General features: G+C 44.4%; 1 protein-coding gene across 1 annotated transcript in view; it reads right to left on the reverse strand.

Moving 5' to 3' along the window:
* Positions 1-233: 233 nt before the first annotated feature.
* Positions 234-19,801, reverse strand: part of RTN1 (reticulon 1) — a 118,707-nt gene continuing 99,139 nt past the window's right edge. Inside the window, 6 exon segments of the mRNA XM_009870391.1 lie at positions 234-1,034; positions 2,552-2,610; positions 2,703-2,749; positions 3,122-3,191; positions 4,077-4,215; positions 5,339-5,546. Coding sequence (XP_009868693.1) covers positions 992-1,034; positions 2,552-2,610; positions 2,703-2,749; positions 3,122-3,191; positions 4,077-4,215; positions 5,339-5,546 — 566 coding nt within the window. The 3' untranslated portion in view covers positions 234-991.

Below are 19,801 nucleotides of genomic sequence, written 5' to 3' on the forward strand. Positions count from 1 at the left end.
CAACAAAACCCCCCAAACTAAGTGCAAAGATCCTCCTTTTATTTGTGCACTCATCAAGATGTGAAACTGAAAGCTGAGCTACGTACCACAGATGATCTTGTTGGACTGCAACATTTTGTGAGGGCAAAGTGTGTGTGGAACTCAAGGGGAAAGAGAGAAAATTCTTCTTTTTGCATGGTATGTGTCCACTTTGAAAATGTCAAGATAATCCCAGCGGCACCAGGAGGGAGAACTTTTTACATTTAGTAACATTTATTTCTGCATTCGGTATCAAGTACATAAGTGCAAATATTCAGAGTCCATAATTAAGTCCATTAGGAACTACAGAGAATGTAATACAAATTGTAATAAATTTAACATGCTGGAACTTTCGAGTTACCATACATGTAAATCAGCCTGTCAATCCCTTACGACAAAGGTACTGGGTTTTGTTTTCATTTTTTTGAGTTATACAAAACTGATTACCATAAGTACCGATTACTGTTTATTTTATTTGTGCTGGAAAACACTAAAACATCAGTCTACAATTCTATATAGTTAATAAAGATGAATCCAACCAGCAACCCAGTGACGTAGAAGCAATTTTAACTATTGCATCAGTGCGCTAAGCAGGAAAGCCCCTAGCCACATGTAACATTAAAAGTTATAGAAGCAATGCCAATAGAAGAAGGAAAAACACTAAAAAAATAAAATAAAAAGGTCAATATTATTTAGGCTCTCACCATCATGCACTTTATAAGCAACACAAAAAACCACATCTAGTACACTTTTCTCTTTACTATACTTTAGTGCTTGACACAAGTGATTGCAAATATTCTAAGTGCAGAAGCAGCAGGGGGAAAGCACTGCTTCCGAGTTTTATGTTTCTAAGATTATGGTGTTGAGAAAAAAAAGAACGATATATTTGCAGTAAAGTGTAAGAACAGAGCTGTTCCACTCCAGATTCTCCCCATCATTCACTACTGTAGTTGATGAATTCTTGACGTCTGCTTTACTCTGCCTTTCTCTTAGCACCTGGAATTTTAGCTTGAATCCTAGAAATAAAGAGAAAAAGAAAAAGAAGGATTATATGGTTAGGCAGCTCTTCCATTCCAGCAGACCCAACTTGGAGCTTTATCCGGGGGTATTCTCTTGCTTGCATTCAGTGTGTTGTTGCAACAGATGGTCTAGAGTCTAATAAGAAAAAGAGGTGATGCCCATCTACATGTTCTTACAGTCCCCTAATTGCAAATGGCCTGGGGTTTTGTGGTTCAGGTAACCATGGGACATGCTTAGTGATATTCTACCCCCCTTCAGTATTCTACCGTGGTCTGTTGTCTATTGGAAGCCAGGAAGGAAGTTTAAATGAAGAATTTTCAGTACAAACTTTTAGTCCCGCCCAAGGCGAAGAGGTTTGCCGAATCACAGAAATATGAGCTGGAAAGGACCCCTGGAAGTCTTTGAATCAGCTTTTCATGTGAGGCAGGACTATCACCAATGCTTAATCAGGTTGGCCATGGCTTAGTCTTGCTGCACCTTGAAATTTCCAAAGAAGGAAGTTCAGGCACCTCTCTATATAGCCTGCTCCAGTGCAGTCCTAATCTCCCTAAAAGTTTCTCCTAATGTCCAACATCAACCTTCTAAGCTGGATTTTTGTTGTCACTCCCTATTCTAACACCTGCCACTGCTGAGGAGAGTTTGGCTCTGTCATCCTGTAACGCTCCATAAAGTATTTACAGGCTGCTATGAAATCACTCCTCAGCTCCCTCCTTGCCAGCCTTAACAAACCCAGTTTCCTCAGCATCGCCTTGGGGTCACTTGCTCTCTGTACCTCACCATTTGGTAACCTTCCATGGGATACTTGTTATTCAGCCAACTTTTACAAAGCCACAGATACAAACTGCTGAGATGTACAGATCTACCTTCCAGACCAGCCGTCATGCTTCAGTAATTCTCAAGTTTCGAGAACCATGCTTAGACCCTCACTATGCCCTTAGGGATCCCACAAAAGGTTTTGATACAGGCAGCGCATTAGGAACTAGAGGAGACTGCATCAAAAATTTCAACCAGGTCTTCTCTCCATTTTATGGTGGTTTGAAACACTCAAGATCATGGTGCTTCCAGGTATTTTCTTCCTGTAACACGGTGGTATTCTAATTCCCACTTTGTTCATTAATGATATTATTAACTCTAAAAGACAGAGTCCCTGAATGCAAAAACCCAGGCTTGGAGGGAAAGTGGGGAAGGGAATCAACATGTTCCTTCTTGTTTGTCTTGGCCAGGTGAAAGCACAGACACCAGTTCCTGGTTGGAACTGTTCACAGCTTCCCCAAACGGCAGGAGAGGAGAGAGAAGGATGTACAGTGACAGCTCTGCCTTAGTAGTCTGCACTCAGATGAGAAGGGCTGTGTTTCTCCAGAGATTTGCCCTCCCGCAGCTTCTCACAAGCCTGAAGCTGGGGAGGACTTCATTTGCAGGGCATGTTGTCCCCAGGACCACCCAGCTCGTGGCCACCTCCAGTGCCCCCCAACCTTGCAGCAAGACTTCTGGTCAAGCCCGCTGCTGAACTCACTTTGCCACAACAGTGTTTATGTGGGTCCGCACAAGCCCCAAGTATTGATCAATCTGTGCCTGCAGAGAGCAAAAAGAGACCAAATCAATCAGGCATCAACAAGGCAGAACCACCCAGACAGACCCGAACCACATCATGCGGACAGACTTACCTGGTACTTGTCATATACAACGGGGAGAGTAAACATAGACACCACAGCTGAGGAGAAAAAGAGCACACTGTTACATTCCTGCATATCGGATTCCTCCAGAGAAGAGACCTACTTCAGCGATAAACACGTATCATGCCACTTGGTCAGCTGATCCACCAGGGATCTATGTATTAAAAATGAACTTTACTCAAACCTCCCAAATATGGAATTTCCCATTGCTTTGGGACTAGTAGCTGCAAACTCATAAAACACAAATTAGCCCTAGCAGGAGGGACAATGTAATGGGTATCATGACTATTAACTGCAAAGGGAAATAAAACTGTGGGGAAAGCACAAGGAGGATAGGCTGTTTTGTCTAAGTAGAAGTCACAAAGATGTTAAAGTTAAAAATAGATTTTAAAGGAAATGTTGATTTTTACCCATTATCAGAAGAGTCAGGCCATTGAAGAGGGCTCCCACGTAAGTCAGCAGCCACATTAGTACTGCAAACTGAATTAAAGACAGATCATCACATCACCTCGAGTGTCAGCGTAAGAAGAAATTAGTCGTCTTAACTAGCTAACATAATAGCACATTAGCCTTTTTTAACACGTACAGGGATTTGTTAAGCACATTAGGAACTAGGTACTTTTTCTGGGTGTATAAACCCCATTACCCAGTCTGTTGCGCACTGCTCTCACCCTCTCAGCTTAACTTTCAAGCATATTTAGGGCTTAACTGCATACATTTAGGACTCTGCGCTGAGCATGGCATAGGCAGATTTCTGCATCCTACTCTGATGATGGTAGGGGTCACCCCACGGGGGTTTATCACAGCCTCATAGTGATAATCCCAGTGACTGAAAACTCTTGAGGCTGGGAGATGGGTATATTTGCCTAAAAATCTTTAGTAATCTAGGAGCCTAACCCATGTCTGCTCTCTTAATGATCTTCTCCTTGCTCCAAAGAACACCTATATGGGTGTAAGAACACAAATAAATAATTATCTCTGCAGGGAGGGAAAGATGACCTTCCTCCAGGAAATGACACCGTTAGAGGAAATCCAGATTAAAAGAGGTACTGGAGGGCAACACACTGTTTTGTGACAAAGTCATAGAAAGCACAACACAGAGATGCTTCTAGGACTGCAGTGGAACTAAGCTGGTCCTGAAACTTTTATAACTCTTGTATTACATATCAGTAAATTGAAATGCAGATTGCCAAGCCTCTGCACTGCTGGAAGCAAGCAGTTTAGAAACCAAAGAAGAGAGCAACTTTTATATTTGGAGTTACACAAAACTAGGTTTTATGACAACACTGTCAACATGGGAAGCAGCACTTAGAAATGGTGACTGATCCTCTACAGAGGGGTTAAAAACATTTAAAGCAATCCTACTTTTAAAGAATCCACGAGGTCCTGAACGAGAAAGAGTCTCCTCAGCTCTTTGACTGTGCTGTTGACGTATAGCTGGAGACAGTCTGTGTATTTCTGAATCTGGTCCTGTGAAAGATTCATTTCCATCTCCAAGTAGGCTCTGCCAGAAACACAGGTCCAGTTACAAACCTAGGCAGGTTCACCTGCCATTCACGCTTGTGCCCATCTACCCCGTCACTCCCTCCTCCTCAGGCCTCATTTCTCTGTGCTGGAGCAGCACATCCCCCTTCCCACAAGCACAGAGCCACCAGCAAACACAGTCTTCACTGTGTATGACCCATCTCCCTGGGCAATTGTGGGCTGCACCAGGGCTGATTGCCCTCAGCCTTGCCCTCTCCCCATGCAGAACCTGGTCTTGATGGGATCTCTTTCTTTCCTCCATCCAAAGTGGGATGTAAAGCCTAGCTTGGGGGGATTGCTTCTGTATAACACTGCTGCCGCAGAAGGGGACATCTCCTCCCACTGACAGCCTCCAGAGGAACAAATGTTGATGTTTGGCCACAGGTCACCTTTGGCAGCGCTGCCCCCTTCTCTCTCCTCCGTCCCTTCGCCTGCCCTGCACCTCCCTCAGAGCTATGGCCATGTCATGAGTTGCATCTCAGAACGCACCCAAGTGAAACAGAAGGTGCAGCACCCCAATAAGATGTTTTTTGGGTGTGTGTGTTTGCAAACCAGACTCGTTCCATGACCTGGTTTACCAACTTGTTGGCACAGCAGAGGAGAAAGAATCACTGCTGTCCCGGAACAAATCGCACAGGCCCAGCGGACAGTGGGAAGGGCCCTGGCATTGGCACTGGCACCATCACGCAGGGTAATGGATTGCCAAGTAGTGCTGGAGAACAGGTGTAAATAGTTTCCCTCTATGCCCAAAATGATGTGCCCAGAAACAGTACTCCTCCTGCTCACAGAGTTCTTGTGAAACTCTTATTCTCTGTTTGATTAAAGTTTACTGGATCTTTTGAACTTCAGGGGAAAAAAACCAAAATCCCAAGTCTCAGAGGACGGTTGCTTTTGTATTGCTTTTTTACCCCCAAGATCTGAGCCAATACAGCCTTACAGCTCTCAAGACACTGGACAACAGAAAAAAAATTTCCCCTCTTGTAGGGGAAAATAAAACAATTTTATGCAGTACAAAAGCAGCAGCTAAAGAAATGTGAATTTGCCACTGGGAATGGATCCCTTGCAAGACAAACGGCCCCTGGCCATGGCTGCAAAGCACTCACTTGAAGGGGTGGCCCTCGTCCGTCTTCTGCACAGCCTGTAGGACCGATTTGTAGATTCTGAAGCTAATGGTGGCCGAGAGGCCGGCAAGGGCCAGGTAGGCCACGACGCTGACAACGCTGAACTGGGTCAGGGAGAAGAGCAGCAACAGCATGCTGCCGAACACAATCCCCGTCTGCTTGATGTCACGCCAGTACAACAGGTCGATAGCTGGGGAGAGAAGACCAACATGTTAAAGGGAGGTGCTGGAAGGACATCGAGGACGGCCAGCAGAGCTCAGAGTCCTTGCAGGAGGGCGCAGGGAGCAGTGATGCTCCTGCTCACACCAGCATCAACGGGAACTCCTCAACAGAAGCAGTAACGAGACTTCAGAGAAGCACTGGGGAAATTACAACTGATGACCTACTTGAAATCCTTGTATTTCATGTGTCTGTGTCTGTGTTAGGTAAGATGGATGAATATTTCCAGCTGCAGCGTGGTAGGTCTCTTGCAGCAGCGTGGCAAACCCAAGCTGGAGTTGGTGTTGTTGCCAGAGCTGCATGGAAGGTTTTAGCCAAACTTCCACTTAACTGCTCTGGAAACTGGATCTTTCTTTCTTTTTTTGGTTACAAATCCAAATGCCAAATGCTTGATCAAAGCATTTTCAAGTTTTGGTTATTCATAAATGAATAAAATCATCTGGGGTTGGTCATAATAAAACACTTTCCCATTCAATGTTTTGACAATATGATGTTGTTATTTCCTACGTTTTGAGAAAGGAAGAGTCCTGCTTTAACGACTGCTTAATAGTTACCTGGGTAGGAAACCATTTTTCAGATGGGACCTTAAAACACAGAAAAAAATCCTTTTGCTAGTGCAAATCCATCCATCTCAGAAATATTTTAAAAAAATCAAACCAACACCTTTCTGCTTGTTAGATAACATTCCTTGTTATCTAACTAACTAACTAACATCATGGAATGTGTTAGTTAGAACAAAGCAAGTATAGAAAATCATTTTCAACCATTATAATTTTACATTTGTAAAGCAGTTAATTTTGACTAGGTGTTTTTTTACCCAGTCTGTATAGCTTATTCCAGCTCCTCCAGCCAACAACCTTACCATCAGGAAGAGCCGCTACAAAAAATTAAATAAAAAATATATTAAATTATTGGTGAATATCCAGTCCACAAAAATGAATTTAATTTCTTTATGCCAATAACCTGTCTCTGAGAGGACTCTTCATGCAGCCAAAGAACGTGCTCATGACAATCTAAACAAAACAGCTTTAATTTCACACACTGCACAAATCCTCATGAACAGCTTGAACATAAGCACCAGCCAAACAGATTTCATAGATGCCACTTGTCAAATCATTCTGAACAAAGAGTAAATTCAGGAAAACTGCAATCTGTCAAAAAAAAATCACAAATACAAAAAGAAACAAAATTAATCCAGCCTAGTAGTTCTTATCATCTAATCTCCAAAAATTGTGAGTCACCGCAGCATGTTTGCCTTGAGTCAATGAGCTGTATTACTCATTACTATCACACACATTAGCACCGCTTTTCAAAGAGATGGGCTTGAACGCAGAAACTGCTGTTGCATTATTGAGCTCTCTTCTCTTCATGCAGCATTCACATCCTACTATATTCTCCATCAATACATACAATATAATAACTCCTCCATATTTTTAAGTGCCGGTGCCCAGCACTGGACTTGTGACCAGGAGCACACATGAATAGATCTATGGGCTGCACAGAAGCCAAGGGACGGGGGACCTTGGTGGTACATGCTGGGGTCCTGGGTGCCGACCTTACAAACCAGGGACAATGCCAGACTCTTTCCAGATATATAGCCACGTCTTCTTTCTGGAGAAGCCCAGGGGTGTGGACTAGGGAATGTTCCAAAACACAGTAATGGCACAGTCAGAGAATGCACCGATATTGAGGGGGTTAGCAGCAGACCCAGCTGTATTAATGCAGGCAGCTGGAGCTCCACAAATTGCTTCCAGTGTTGAGATGCTGGACTCGCCAGCCACCCTTACAAAATGGCACCCAGAACACAAATGCGCAGCTTTTTACTGTTTTTCATACACTATTTCAGTCAAGATGCTGCAAAATTCTGCAGTACAGCACAGCGAGCATTTGGATGGGAGGTATTATTCACAGCCTGATCATTTCTGTGCTTAAAAATACCTCTGTCAGAGGACAGAGTTGAAAATTTATGCAAATCTCACGTCCTGAGATACTTGAATTTTATAGCACACAATACCTTCACATTAAATGAAATGAACACAGGTGAGCAAGCTATGGATGCTATACGTGGAACACCATCTACTGATGAAAGAAATAGGTCACATGCCAGAGGAAAGCTCTACCTGGGACTCGGGCAAACAAATGAGAGCTGAGACAAAAAATACAAAATTTCACTTTAGTAGAGTTCCTCGAGTCAATTCCAATTGATGATAAGACCCCAAAGGAGAGCACCTAAGCCCTCTCTCTCTAGGATGTTCTGCCTCCTATCCCTGAAGACTGGAAGGAGGCTGGATTCTCACATAGAGAGATCACAGAATCCCAAAATCACAGAATGTCAGGAGTTGGAAGGGACCTCGAAAGATCATCTAGTCCAAACCCCCACCAAAGCAGGATGCCCCACTGCATTTTCTCATTCCCCTCAGCAAGGAAGATGCTCACTGACTCAAGAAAGACTCGACCAGGTTTTTGTATATCCTGAAACTTGCCCCTTTCTGCCACAAAATGACTGGACTATTTACTAAGCTCTGTCAGGTAAGGAAAGGCTTGCCACAACTCAGAGCAAGATGGACAGAGGCCAAATGACACAGTTCTGGTAAGACATGCCTGCACGAGAGAGGAGATGAAAAGGCAGCTGGCCTCTTATGCCAGCCAAATGAGACCTGAGAGAGAGGGATCCTGTGTCTTTTAGACCTGAGGCAAATACTCCCACGTGCAAGGAAAAAATATGTGCCAACAGCTAGGTGGACAATCTCAGCACAGAGGAAGGAGATGTGAATTGAATGATTTTTTATGTGGCTGTCCCAGTGCCCAGGTCAAGCCTGAGAGCACAACCCCCTCACCCGCAGCCTGCAGTAGGTCACTGAGGATTTTCAAGGGCAGGAATCAAATCTGCCTTCTCATCTCCCTCGCAGGGTCGGGGAGCTGCGGCACTGCTGCCATGTCCAGCTGTTCCGGTGGGATTTGCTGCTCCTGCAGCCATTCCTCCTCCTCTCCTTGAGCAAGGAGGCGAGCCAAACTGCCTTGTGAAGGGCAGTGCAAGACGGAGGTGAAACTTGTGGCTCCTTGGCCAGGGAAGGAGGAGAAGCAGAGTTAAACAGAAATCAGTGCAGACTTGTGGGGTTCAGCCACAGTCCCATGGAAGAAAGCAGTGTTTTTGCTGACAGGCCCAAGGGATTTGAACTGTATCAGTTCCCCCAGAATTTAGAACCTGCTGAAAAGACCCGAGCTTCATGTCAGAGCCATGTTTGCTCCTTCAGTCGCAGCTTCAGTCACTTCAAAGGTTTTTACATTAATGGAATGGAAGAGAAATAATAGAAATAGGAATAGAATAGAAAGAGGAATAGAATAGAAATAGGAATAGAATAGAAATAGGAATAGAAATAGAAATAGAATAGAAATAGAAATAGAAATAGAAATAGAAATAGAAATAGAAATAGAAATAGAAATAGAAATAGAAATAGAAATAGAAATAGAAATAGACTAGACCAGAATATTTCAAGTGGAAGGGACCTATAAGGATCACCCAGTCCAACTTCCTGACCAATTCAGGGCTAACTAAAAGTTAAAGCATGTTGTTAAGGGTATTGTTCAAATGTCTCTTAAACATTGACAGGTTTAGGACATCAACCACATCTCTAGGAAGCCTGTTTCACTGTTTGACCATTCTCTTGGTAAAGAAATGTTTCTCTTATCAACAGAGTGGTCAAACATATTTTTGTCCTACATTTCCTTACACAAATAATTCTCCCTTAAAAGGAAGCAGAGGTGCACTGCGTGCAGAATCCCCTGGCTGGGATCCTTTTCCTGGCTTCTTTGGGGTGCTGTTTTCTCCTGTAACCATTTACACCAGAGCAGAAGCACCTGTCATATCAGTGTTTGATATTATGAACAGATACCAAGAGGCAAAAGAACAAGAAACTTGCTCCTTTGCCATCAGGTGAACCCAGAATGGGGTGCATCACCCCCCTCCATGTCTTTCTTTTTATTCTGAACAAGAAGGAAAATGAAAGATGAGGCTGTCCACCACACTTATATGCCTGCTTTGAGTTTCCTCTCATCCTATATTCATATAAAACTGACTAAGACAGCAAACAACTTCCTCGGACACACACTGACCCTGTGGGTTTACTGCCCTTCAACAGGTCACAAAATATAAATGGTGGCCTGAGTCTTGGATGAAGCATTGCTGCCTGTGCCCCTTCTTTTCCACGCTCCCCAGGCTCAGACCAGCCTCCCCAGCACATGGGGACACAGTGAGCATGAGGGGCCAGGAGCTGAGCTGGAGCCACACACCTTCACACACTGACGTCTCCACAGAATGCCAGCCCTGTGCTCGGCCAGGCTGACACAGGCTTTGAGTCTGGCTTTTGAGTGGGTACAGCGCTCTCCAGATCAGTTAAAGGAGAGGGGATCCCCCTCAGCATGAGTTAATGACATGATAATTAAGTGCTTCGGTCAATCCATAGGGAAAGAATAAAAGGTCCTAGTGTGGTGACGGGTGCTGCAAGCGCTGGGTGTGTTGCATACAGCGTGTGCGTGCGAGCGGGGTGTGCACGGCGCTGCCCAGACCCGACCACAAAGGCATGATTCTGAGCAACGCACGCTGAATATGCATGAAGCAAGAGACTGGGGCCACGTGAGCCTGTCGATATGTGATGTGCATGCAACTGAACGGAGGGTCAATCTGCCTGGCTTCTGAGAGCCAAAACATCAACTTCAAACCACCTCAGGTTTGCAGCTAGGATTTGCAAGCGAGGCTTTGGAAAACAGGCACTGAAATCAGCCTTGGCTTCACTGAGGTTTTGGTTCCTTCTGTTTTGAAAATTCCCACTCTAAACCTCTGACCATGCCCATTAACATGCAGAAGCTGTCCAGCTCTAGCTTTCCATGATTTCCCTTTAGCCTCCTGGAAGGAGGGAAGCAGTGTCAGACACTTTGCACTCGTTCCAGTACAACACGCCAGAGCTCTGCTTCATTTGTTCAGGTATTAAAGCACTCAGGGTTTTGCTAGAACTGCCTCAGACTCAAAAGTATTTGTATTTATTAAGAAGCACTTGCCAGCCATCTCTAGGACAGCAATGCTGCAGGTCCCTGCAACTGTCTTTGAAGAATTTTTCTGGCGAAGCACGTCTGATGAGCTATCTGAAAGTATCACCTACCTGTCTTTATTAACTGACAACAGAATTTGTATAATGTTACTCAAGTAGCCTTCTATTTGAAAGAAAAAGTGTTCAAGGGTGCCATATCAGTGTCTCAGCTATATGTTATGGTATAACTTCATCTCATTAAACTAATGCGAGTCCTCCATTTGGGGCAAGCCCCCAGACTAACGATGCACAAAGGTAAAGTCCATGATACAAGCAACCACTTGCTAATATGAGTAGCTGGTAAACACCTGTGTTTGCAACACAGGCTGGAAGCAACCTCAGAAATATAAGTGACAGCAGCAGCGTGCAGGGCTTGTGTCAGCAAGGAATTGCTCCTAAATACAGTGCCCAAAAGCTCTCTCAGTTGCCATCACGGCTTTCAGCAGAAAATTTTTCTGCTGCTCAGTATTGGGCATCAAAAAAGCCAGAAGATAGACCTGAGTGCTGGAAAGGGCAGTGCTGGAGGCAACGAGTGAACGACTTGAGACCACCGAGGTGGACTAAGTAGTGATGTTCCTGGATCTATTCTCCTCAGGACCTGTTTGAAACCTGAGGACTGGGCTCTGGTGGTTTACATGGTCCTCAGAAGCCCCATGGTGTGGGGCAGCTGCAGCCCAAAGCTTCTGGGATGAGATTCCAGAGGGAGAATAGAGGATCCAAACCAACTTGTAGCTAAAATATCCTCACACCTTCAGACTCCTACATGGATATAATTTTAAAAAATACTTTTGGAAGAGAAGTGGGGATCTTTCCATTTCACGTCTCAAAGTAAACAATTTAAGACGAAAATCAGCGAAGATCAGCTGAGCACAGACAGGACAATTCACGTCCTCCACAGCTTCTCCCTCTCATCCTCTGAAATGCTCCATTGTCTCCTGACTGCCAGTTCTTCCTCTACTGCAAAAACTCTATGAAAATGAACATGTATCAAGCAGCATTTACATGGAAGTTAGTACAAAAAGCATGTGCAAAACGCTTGTATCCAGCCTTCAAATGAGGCCCATGGGCCTTGATGATTGAATAAAAGGTTTTATGCTCTTCAGCATACTAATAACACCCTTGGATGTGATTGAGCTGCCCTCCCATCCCCCATGGAGGTCCCACTGGGCCTTCTTAGGAGATAAAATCAATGGGTTGTACAGCTTCATTCCCTGAGTAATATTAGTATTCATGAGAAGTGAGAAAAACCTGTCTACACACAGCCTTTAATTCTGTGTAGTGTAGCACTATGACTACATAAATATAAATGAATTCACAAGGCATTTCTCAGACCTATTGGAAGTGAGAAGATCATGAGATGTAACGTCAGAGGGGCAATCTTGTTCATAGAACTGTTGCAACACAATTTGACAACAAATGCCACAAAGCTGTAAGTCTTCGAACAGATGTAAACATGGTTCACACTCAAATCCAGTTTGCAGCTCTAACTACAGGCTGCAGAACCAGGCTTTCCCTCTTCTTTCCAGTGAAGGATCCGATGTGGTTGGTCATTGCTCCTTGCCCCACAATAGATCTGATTCCAATGTAATACAGATGGATACACCATTTAATGAGCAGTCTAGTGCCTTCAGCATACTGCTATGATCAACAGCAGAGCCAAGACAGAATATCTGTCCTCTTTCATGTAGCATCTCTCCTTACCCCTTATTTCCAGCCTTGTGGGATCTCTCTATAATTCTTCTACCTCTTGTACACTCTTTGCCTCTTAGCTTCCTTTCCTCAGTTTAGCTTTATATTTTTATCATCCACCTGCCCCAAGACTCAGTCTTCAGACCTTCTTGGTGCCTGAACTCTGATGAGAGGAGACTTGGAGCAGGAACAGAACCAGGGAAAGGGAAGTCTTGACACAGAACATCCCCCATGTTATATCCTACTCCATCTGCAAGATCAAGATGAGAGCAAAAACATATTGACTGTCTTATGTGAGGCATCAGACTGGGCCTGGGTAGATTGAAGAGGACTGGCAATAAAAAAATCAGCGCTACAACCATGTCTCACACAAGTCTTCTATTATTATTATTATTATTAGTTGTTGTTGTTAGTATCATTTTCACATGAAAGATGCTTTAAGATCAGGATTTAACATAGCAGTAGGAGAAAGCCTCCTCCACACACCTCCTGCTCATCAAACCATATCACTACCTGCCTCGACCAGTTTCTATGGAGGGTGTCGTTGTTCTCACCCTAGGTGAGCGGAAACCAAGGAGACGAAGCAGAGTTCCTGGGTGTACACAGTGCCGTGGAAATGGGAAGATTTTCCCAAGATACCTCTGGACCAAAATAACAGAATTGGATCTTCCCTAACTCTATACAAACACTTCAAAATCTGCAGATTTTCAAAATCAATGGCTCAGACCTATGTTATTTGTGAGAATTAAATACAACGTGGAGAGAATATCTCTTACGATATCAAAAAAAGCCTCATCAAAACTCACTTCCCAGAGACTTAATGAAAGCAAAATCAGGCTTCCGGTGTTGCCTTCAGCTGTTGCCCCACCACCATTCTCTTGCTAGTTCTCCTTGTTCAGGCAATGAAAGAATATTGTCTATCTATTCTTAACAGAAAAGAAAAAAAACTACCTCTCAAACATGGCACAGCAGAGCTATTGAAATCTCACTGATTTTTTTATACCACCTAGGTCAAGGTGTTTGTTGTGATAGTTGGCAGTCAAAGAGTGTGAAGCTTGTCTAAGAGTTTGTCCTCTGTCTTTAAGCTCTTGATCTTGCAGTCGTATTGCCATCAACAGGAATGCACTTGAGGAAGGACTGATAGAATTTCTGCAGCAGACAAAAAAATGAAAGCAAATCTGAAAGCGGAAAAAATCTTGATGAATTTCATTCAAATTTCACAGAAAATTAACTGTGAAATTAGGACTAAATCAGTGTAGTTTTATGAACTATTAGCTAAACTGCTTACATCAGATGATGACTTGGTTCCAAGATTTTAGTTCTACCAAATGCCAACGTAAGAACAAACTACTGGGGCAGACCTTTAGTTGCTGAAAAGAGGGAAAGTTCTTTTGGATCCCAGCTGAGAGTTCAGCCCACAATAGTTTTAGGAAAACACTGGGGGTACCAACTGGCTGAAAGTACATTCTCATGATAATAGCTATAATTAGACAGATTTCAACTATCAATAATATTACAGATTAATAGCATGCATCCGCATTATTGCCATTGAACGTCTTCATCAGTCTTAAAATGGGGAACGTTGCCATGAATAGTTGATGCAGCTTCTCATCAGCCTTTGGAAACCAATTGATAAATCAATCAAGCAAGGAAGCTTGTTCTCTGGAAATAGCTGCCAAGAAAATGCTACTCAGTAACTCCAGTCCCAGGGGAGTTACGTCAGCTGGATGGATTTGATGAAGTCTGCAGTCCTTGTCCACATTAAGTCACAATGTGGGTAATACCTAGGATCATATCTATGAACGGTTCATAGGCCTTTTTCTCTGGATCTTCCAGATTTTCTTTGTTTAATGAATCTTTCAGGAGGCTGAAGCTGCAGGAACAAGCATGTCACAACCACCTAAGAGCTGGCATGTAGTGGAATAGGGGATACTCGTGGGTGCCAGTGTACTGATACCAAACAGCTCCACCAAACTGGGGTGCAAAGACCTTCCTAGTCCAGCGAAACCTCTCCAGCAAAGCGTGGGGATGAGTCTGGGCCGAGCTGGGCCGAATCCCTGAGGAAGGCACAGAGACGTGCTACACCACCTGCGCCCGGAGTCACACCTCACCCAGCTGCTCCCCTCCAGAGGCTGCGCTGCGATGCATCATGCGGCTGGCACCGGCCACAGGTGGGCACACGAAGGCCCACATCAGCTGGCATGCCCTGTGGGAGGTGTTCCTCCACACGCTGATGCATTAGGCACGGCTCCATCCCGGCCGACTTCAAACGCGTCACTTCCCAGTGCGGAAGATGAGTTGGGTGTGGAAGCTAGCTGCAATTCCCCAAAGCCACCCACGACAATATTCTGAAAAAAGCATATGCCCAGGAGGGGTGAACTGCTGCATAGCTGCCCTAGGGGATCCTGCTCTGGCAGGGGGGTCAGACTGGATGATCTCTAGGGGTCTCTTCCAGCCCCAAACATTCTATGATTCTGTGATGATTCTATGATTATTCTCCCGCTCCTCCGAGGGGCCGTATCATCATCTGCCATTGACACCATCATGCTGTACCTGCAGGATGGATGGGTAAAACACACCACAACATTTCTAAACTTACGCAGCAGCAGCATTTGCTTCATTGCAAGGAAAATATCAGTACATTGACTTAGTAGGACAAAGCCAAAGCTTCACCAAGCGTGCCTGCAGCTTCTTAAGATCCCCACCCAATCTTACACCAATTACAAGTACTAAAAGGGCAAAGCAACAATACACTTGACTGTATATTAATTAAAACTTAGTTAACCTCAACATTTTTCCACAATCTCAGTAAAAATATACTCTGTATTTACCAAGGTTTGTGTCTGTGTCTCTTATGTCCACAGACACATTCCAGAGTTTTCAGAGAGGAAGCATAATTTCGTTGAAGTTGGCAAAATTATACAACTCTAGGTTTGCATGAAACTGATATTCTGGGTTGAGATAGAGACTATATGAATAATTGATATTAAAAGAGTCAATGAATCAAGTCTTTAGTCTTCCTTCTTCTGAATTTTAAATTCCTTCTATTTTATCTGTGACTGATCAAAGAATTTTTCCGACAGAAATAATATTCTATGACTATTTCATGTTTTCTGCAGGATGATTTTTGAATTATAAAGCACCACCCAAGTGAAAAAAAAACGCAAATGATGTGGAAGTGAGGCAAGTGATTTATTTTAGCTGCGTTGATTTTTCCAGATCTGATTTTTTTTTTCAAATCAGCATGGGACGCATTGTGTCATTTAATTTTCAGTATCTCTACCTCTTGGTTTCAAAAAGGACATCAAAGAAGGAGAGAAAGCCCACTATTACTATAAGTTATTAATTTAACAATAGCAGCATGCCCTTTGTTATCTCCCCCTTTTTTAAATTAAAAATACTATTTTTCTTGATAAAGAGAAAAAATACTTAGCTTGTCTCTAAACACAGGTGGTTCAGCAATCTGACTCAGCAAATTAATGTTTTTATAAGCAGCAGCAAAATATCATGGAATCATAGAATCACAGAATCATTAATGTTATTGAACTTTTTTGGGAACAAACCAAACAAAAACCACAAACCTCATGTAACAGGGAAGTTTATCTGCAAAGCTCAGATGAAAAGACCCTGAAGTTTGGTTGTGGCTCTGCCATATAAGCTTAATGAATCACGCAATCCTACAGAAAACCCTCGCCCTTGATGAAGGTATGAGAAGCCGGAGCTGCTGGAGGCTGGCATTTAACAGGTGTATCTGTTTACTTTCCAGCTACTCATCTTCCTTGAAGAAACTCTCAGACCCTAAATACAATTAAGTGCTGAATAAAAATAACAAGCTCCCCAGAGTGTCTATCTAAAATATCTCCCCCTGCCCCGTTTCCCTCCCCAAAAACCACTTTAGGAAGGTTTTCTGGCTTCTGCCACACTGAGCTGCATTTATGAAACTCTGTCTGCAGGCATCCTGGACCCTTTAAGGAGATGATGCCGTAGCATAATTTCTCTCCCAGGGACCCCGTTGTGAGCATCAACACCATGTACTGTCTCTTCAGCGTAAACATGCACCTTAAATTTAAAAACTACATTTAAACAAATGCCCAGCCTGCCCAGCAGGATCAGCCGCTAGCTTTTCTCCCTCTAATCTGCCCACCGAGTAGCGTCACAGAGGCTGTCTTTTATCAAAACAAAGGCTGGATTCTGGCTGGGAAGTGTGAAGCTGACTAAAAATGGCTGAAAAGCTGTCCGAGGCGCCCGGGAAGGTAGCCAGCCCCACCCAGCGCAGACACCGACCCGCTCAAAATAAGCTGAAAATAAACCCAAAAGGGAGACGCTATTGTTTCCGTCACCTACTAGGCAGCAAGACAACATCATCACAATATTCTGCCCCCGAACAGCTCAGCAGAGTGCTCAAAAGCACACAAATGGGATTAATTTTTCTTTTTCCTTTTTTTTTTTTTTTTAAAGCAATCCTAAAGCAAAGTACAAAGTGGGTGGCAATGCCACGGCCACCTCAGTGTTATCGTACCTCTTGCCCAAGCTGCGTTTTCTTTGTGTCGACGCTAGGCTAAGCCCTTGCTATGGGTGTGTCCATGGGCAGGATGCACCGGGCACCCAACGCAACCGCCTCGAACCCTCACGAGCCCGAGCAGGCACAAATTCACCATCACCCGGCTTTCCTAAAGCCCCAAAGGTACGAAATCATGCCAGCAGCAGCCCAACGGAGAGAGTCAGGGATGAGAAACAACAGCGCTCACAGCAAGGGCGGATGCTCTGGGAACGAGCTGTAAGGTGGGGAGGAAGCTCCTGGATCCTGGATGCTTTCAGGGCGAGACAGCTGGATACAGGAGAAATACATTCAAAGAACAGCATTAAGGGCTTCTCATCTCTCTTTCTGAAATCGACCCCAAAGAAAAGCTTCACGGGGAGGGAGAGAAAACAGCATGCAAAGGCCCACAGGTGAACAATGCAAAAATGGATGGATCCTGCCTTTGCCTCCTCTGACATGCAGTCCTTCTAGCATGCAACACCAGAATAGATATAATACCCTGACATTTCCAGTTGCTCCAAAGACAGTCCATCTTGGTGGAGTCGGCACTGGCTTGCATCTCGGCGAGCGGAGGAATTGCCGGTCCTTTGGTGTGGGAGGCAGTGCGTTAGCAGTCAGGCATTCCCCAGCATGGGTGGGTTAGCGGGTATCGCTCCCGTCTCCCCGCTCGGCTCCGGACTGATGCTGTAAGCAGCACAGGCGGAGGGGGGAGGGCATATTGTACGCGCTGCGGTCTCCACTGCAGCAAATCAGCAGTGTGATGTGGTTGCCCTAGGGAGCAGGCTCCTTTCAGAAGGGGATGCGGTCCCCTTGCAAATCAAAAGCTTTGCGCTCGGCGGCTTAGCCTCCTAAGCCATCGAAATGGTTAAGGCAACCTGACGGCAAAGAAATAAAAACAAATTGGGTGTGGGTGGAGGGGGGGAGGCGAGGAGGGGTGAGCGGTTTTTCCTATGTGGCTGTATGGTTGTGACTATTCATGTTCCAGAAAATTCTTGAGAGTGATGAAATCTGGTGTTTTCTTCTTCTTCTTTTTTTTTTTTTTTTTTTTTTGGTGAGGGTTAAATTTTAGTCAAACTCTCTCCATTTTGATGCCCCCCTCTCCTCTGCCCAGCTGGGTGAGATGGAGGAGCAGGCAGGAGAAAACCAAGGTCAGGATCTGACCCCAAGAAAGCAACTCCTGGTTTGCTATTTCTTTTTAAACTACTGCAGAACAGGGATCACCCTTCTCCCCCTGCAGACACAAGCATCCCCAGGTACGGGATGACCCACTTGGCCCCCAACCCCTGGTGCCAAGCCCTGCTGCACCTGGAGGAGAGCACCCTGAGCTACACCCAGGTGAGGGGGCTGGGGAGCGAGCGCTGCCTCCTCTCACTGCTCAAGATGCTGCATAAACCAGGATTCAAGGTGTAAGGGGTGCAGGTACACTGGACAATTTTTGAAAAATCATATGCTCTCTCTACTAACTGTGAGCCCACTAAGAGCTGAATTTTAACACCAACCTGGACACTCCTCCCCCCTGCCCCTGCCTCAGTTTCCCCATCAATAAACTAAGTAGCCTCACAGAGACATCATAACTAAGCAATGGCTGTACTTGGCAAAGACTGGGAAAGAAAATGCTTTACATCCACCCAACGTGTTTGCCTTTCAGATTTAGGGGGGGTTATTAATCACAAAGAAACTTTCCCAAAAGTTACCCCATTTCACTGAGGAGTGACCAGAATTAGTACATTAATCACTTGCAGATGGATCACAACTGGGACCCTCAGGTCTGAGGGTGTATTTAATCTTTTAGATCATGTTAGTTTAAGAAATAATTTTACTTTATTTATGTTATACTGAATTTAGCTTTTTTATACGGAAATAGACACCAGCACAGACACAGTGGGTCACCTACCCATCAGCGTGGGGAACAGAGTTTGAATCTCTCTGCATTCCAGGCTCCAAAACCAAATGCTTTTTAATGCCTGAGTTAACAGAGATCTCCTCCAACTGGCAGTAGTAGGTCACTTACCCTTCCCTCAGGTAACTCCTCTCACAGAAGAAAGCCAAAATTAAAGAAGAGATTCACCACAGTGTGATCTCAGCCTTTACCAAAGAAACTCAGCTAGGATTACAGAGGCCAACAGCTGTTGTTCATGTTTCAGACCCATCTTTGAAATCCCTCAAAAGACTCGCTTAGGCTTCAATCCAGCATCTTCAGTCCCCTAACAAGGAAATAATCAACTAATTGATGCAGAACTGCCTCCAATTGTCATTGCATATAGTAAGATTAAATCATGTACAAACAACATTACAAGCCTTGATTTTGTGTTCTCCCTGCTTTGCTAAAAAAAAGAAGAAACAGGTTGGCAAGGGATGATTTCTCAGCATGAACTGACTGGTTTAGACCCTTTGCAAGAGCAGAAAATACCCCTATTGATATATTTGCCCTGTACGCTGTTTGCAGTTCTGCGATGGGGTTCCCAGCACCAATCCATAACATGAAGTATTTCCAAGCCATGTCTATAAAACAGAGCCATCATTCACATGAAATTCTTAAATCCTGGAGTCCCCAAACAACAGTCACTTAGTGCCTCAGTGAAACTCATGGCTATTGAGCACGCATCACCCACCAACACGGCAGTGTGAAGATACAAAATCTCTGCTTAGTCTCACTGCAGCCCACGTTTCTCAGCCAAGTATAAAAGACAAATTCTCTCTGGACATAAGAGTGGTTCATGTACATTTAACATATGAATCAGTGATGACTTCTTCTTTCCTTCAATGTTGCAGGGATTTTTCCTGCCCCAAACTTCAGGTCTCCATGTCCTTCCCCAGGCTACCAGAAGGAACCACACCATCAGTTTTCCTGCTTAAATTCTTACTTCCCTTAGGAAAAGTGTCTCTTCAGACACACTCCATGTGACTGGACTG

Source organism: Apaloderma vittatum, unplaced genomic scaffold (genome assembly GCF_000703405.1).
Source record: "Apaloderma vittatum isolate BGI_N311 unplaced genomic scaffold, ASM70340v1 scaffold14080, whole genome shotgun sequence".
Classification (NCBI taxonomy): domain Eukaryota; kingdom Metazoa; phylum Chordata; class Aves; order Trogoniformes; family Trogonidae; genus Apaloderma; species Apaloderma vittatum.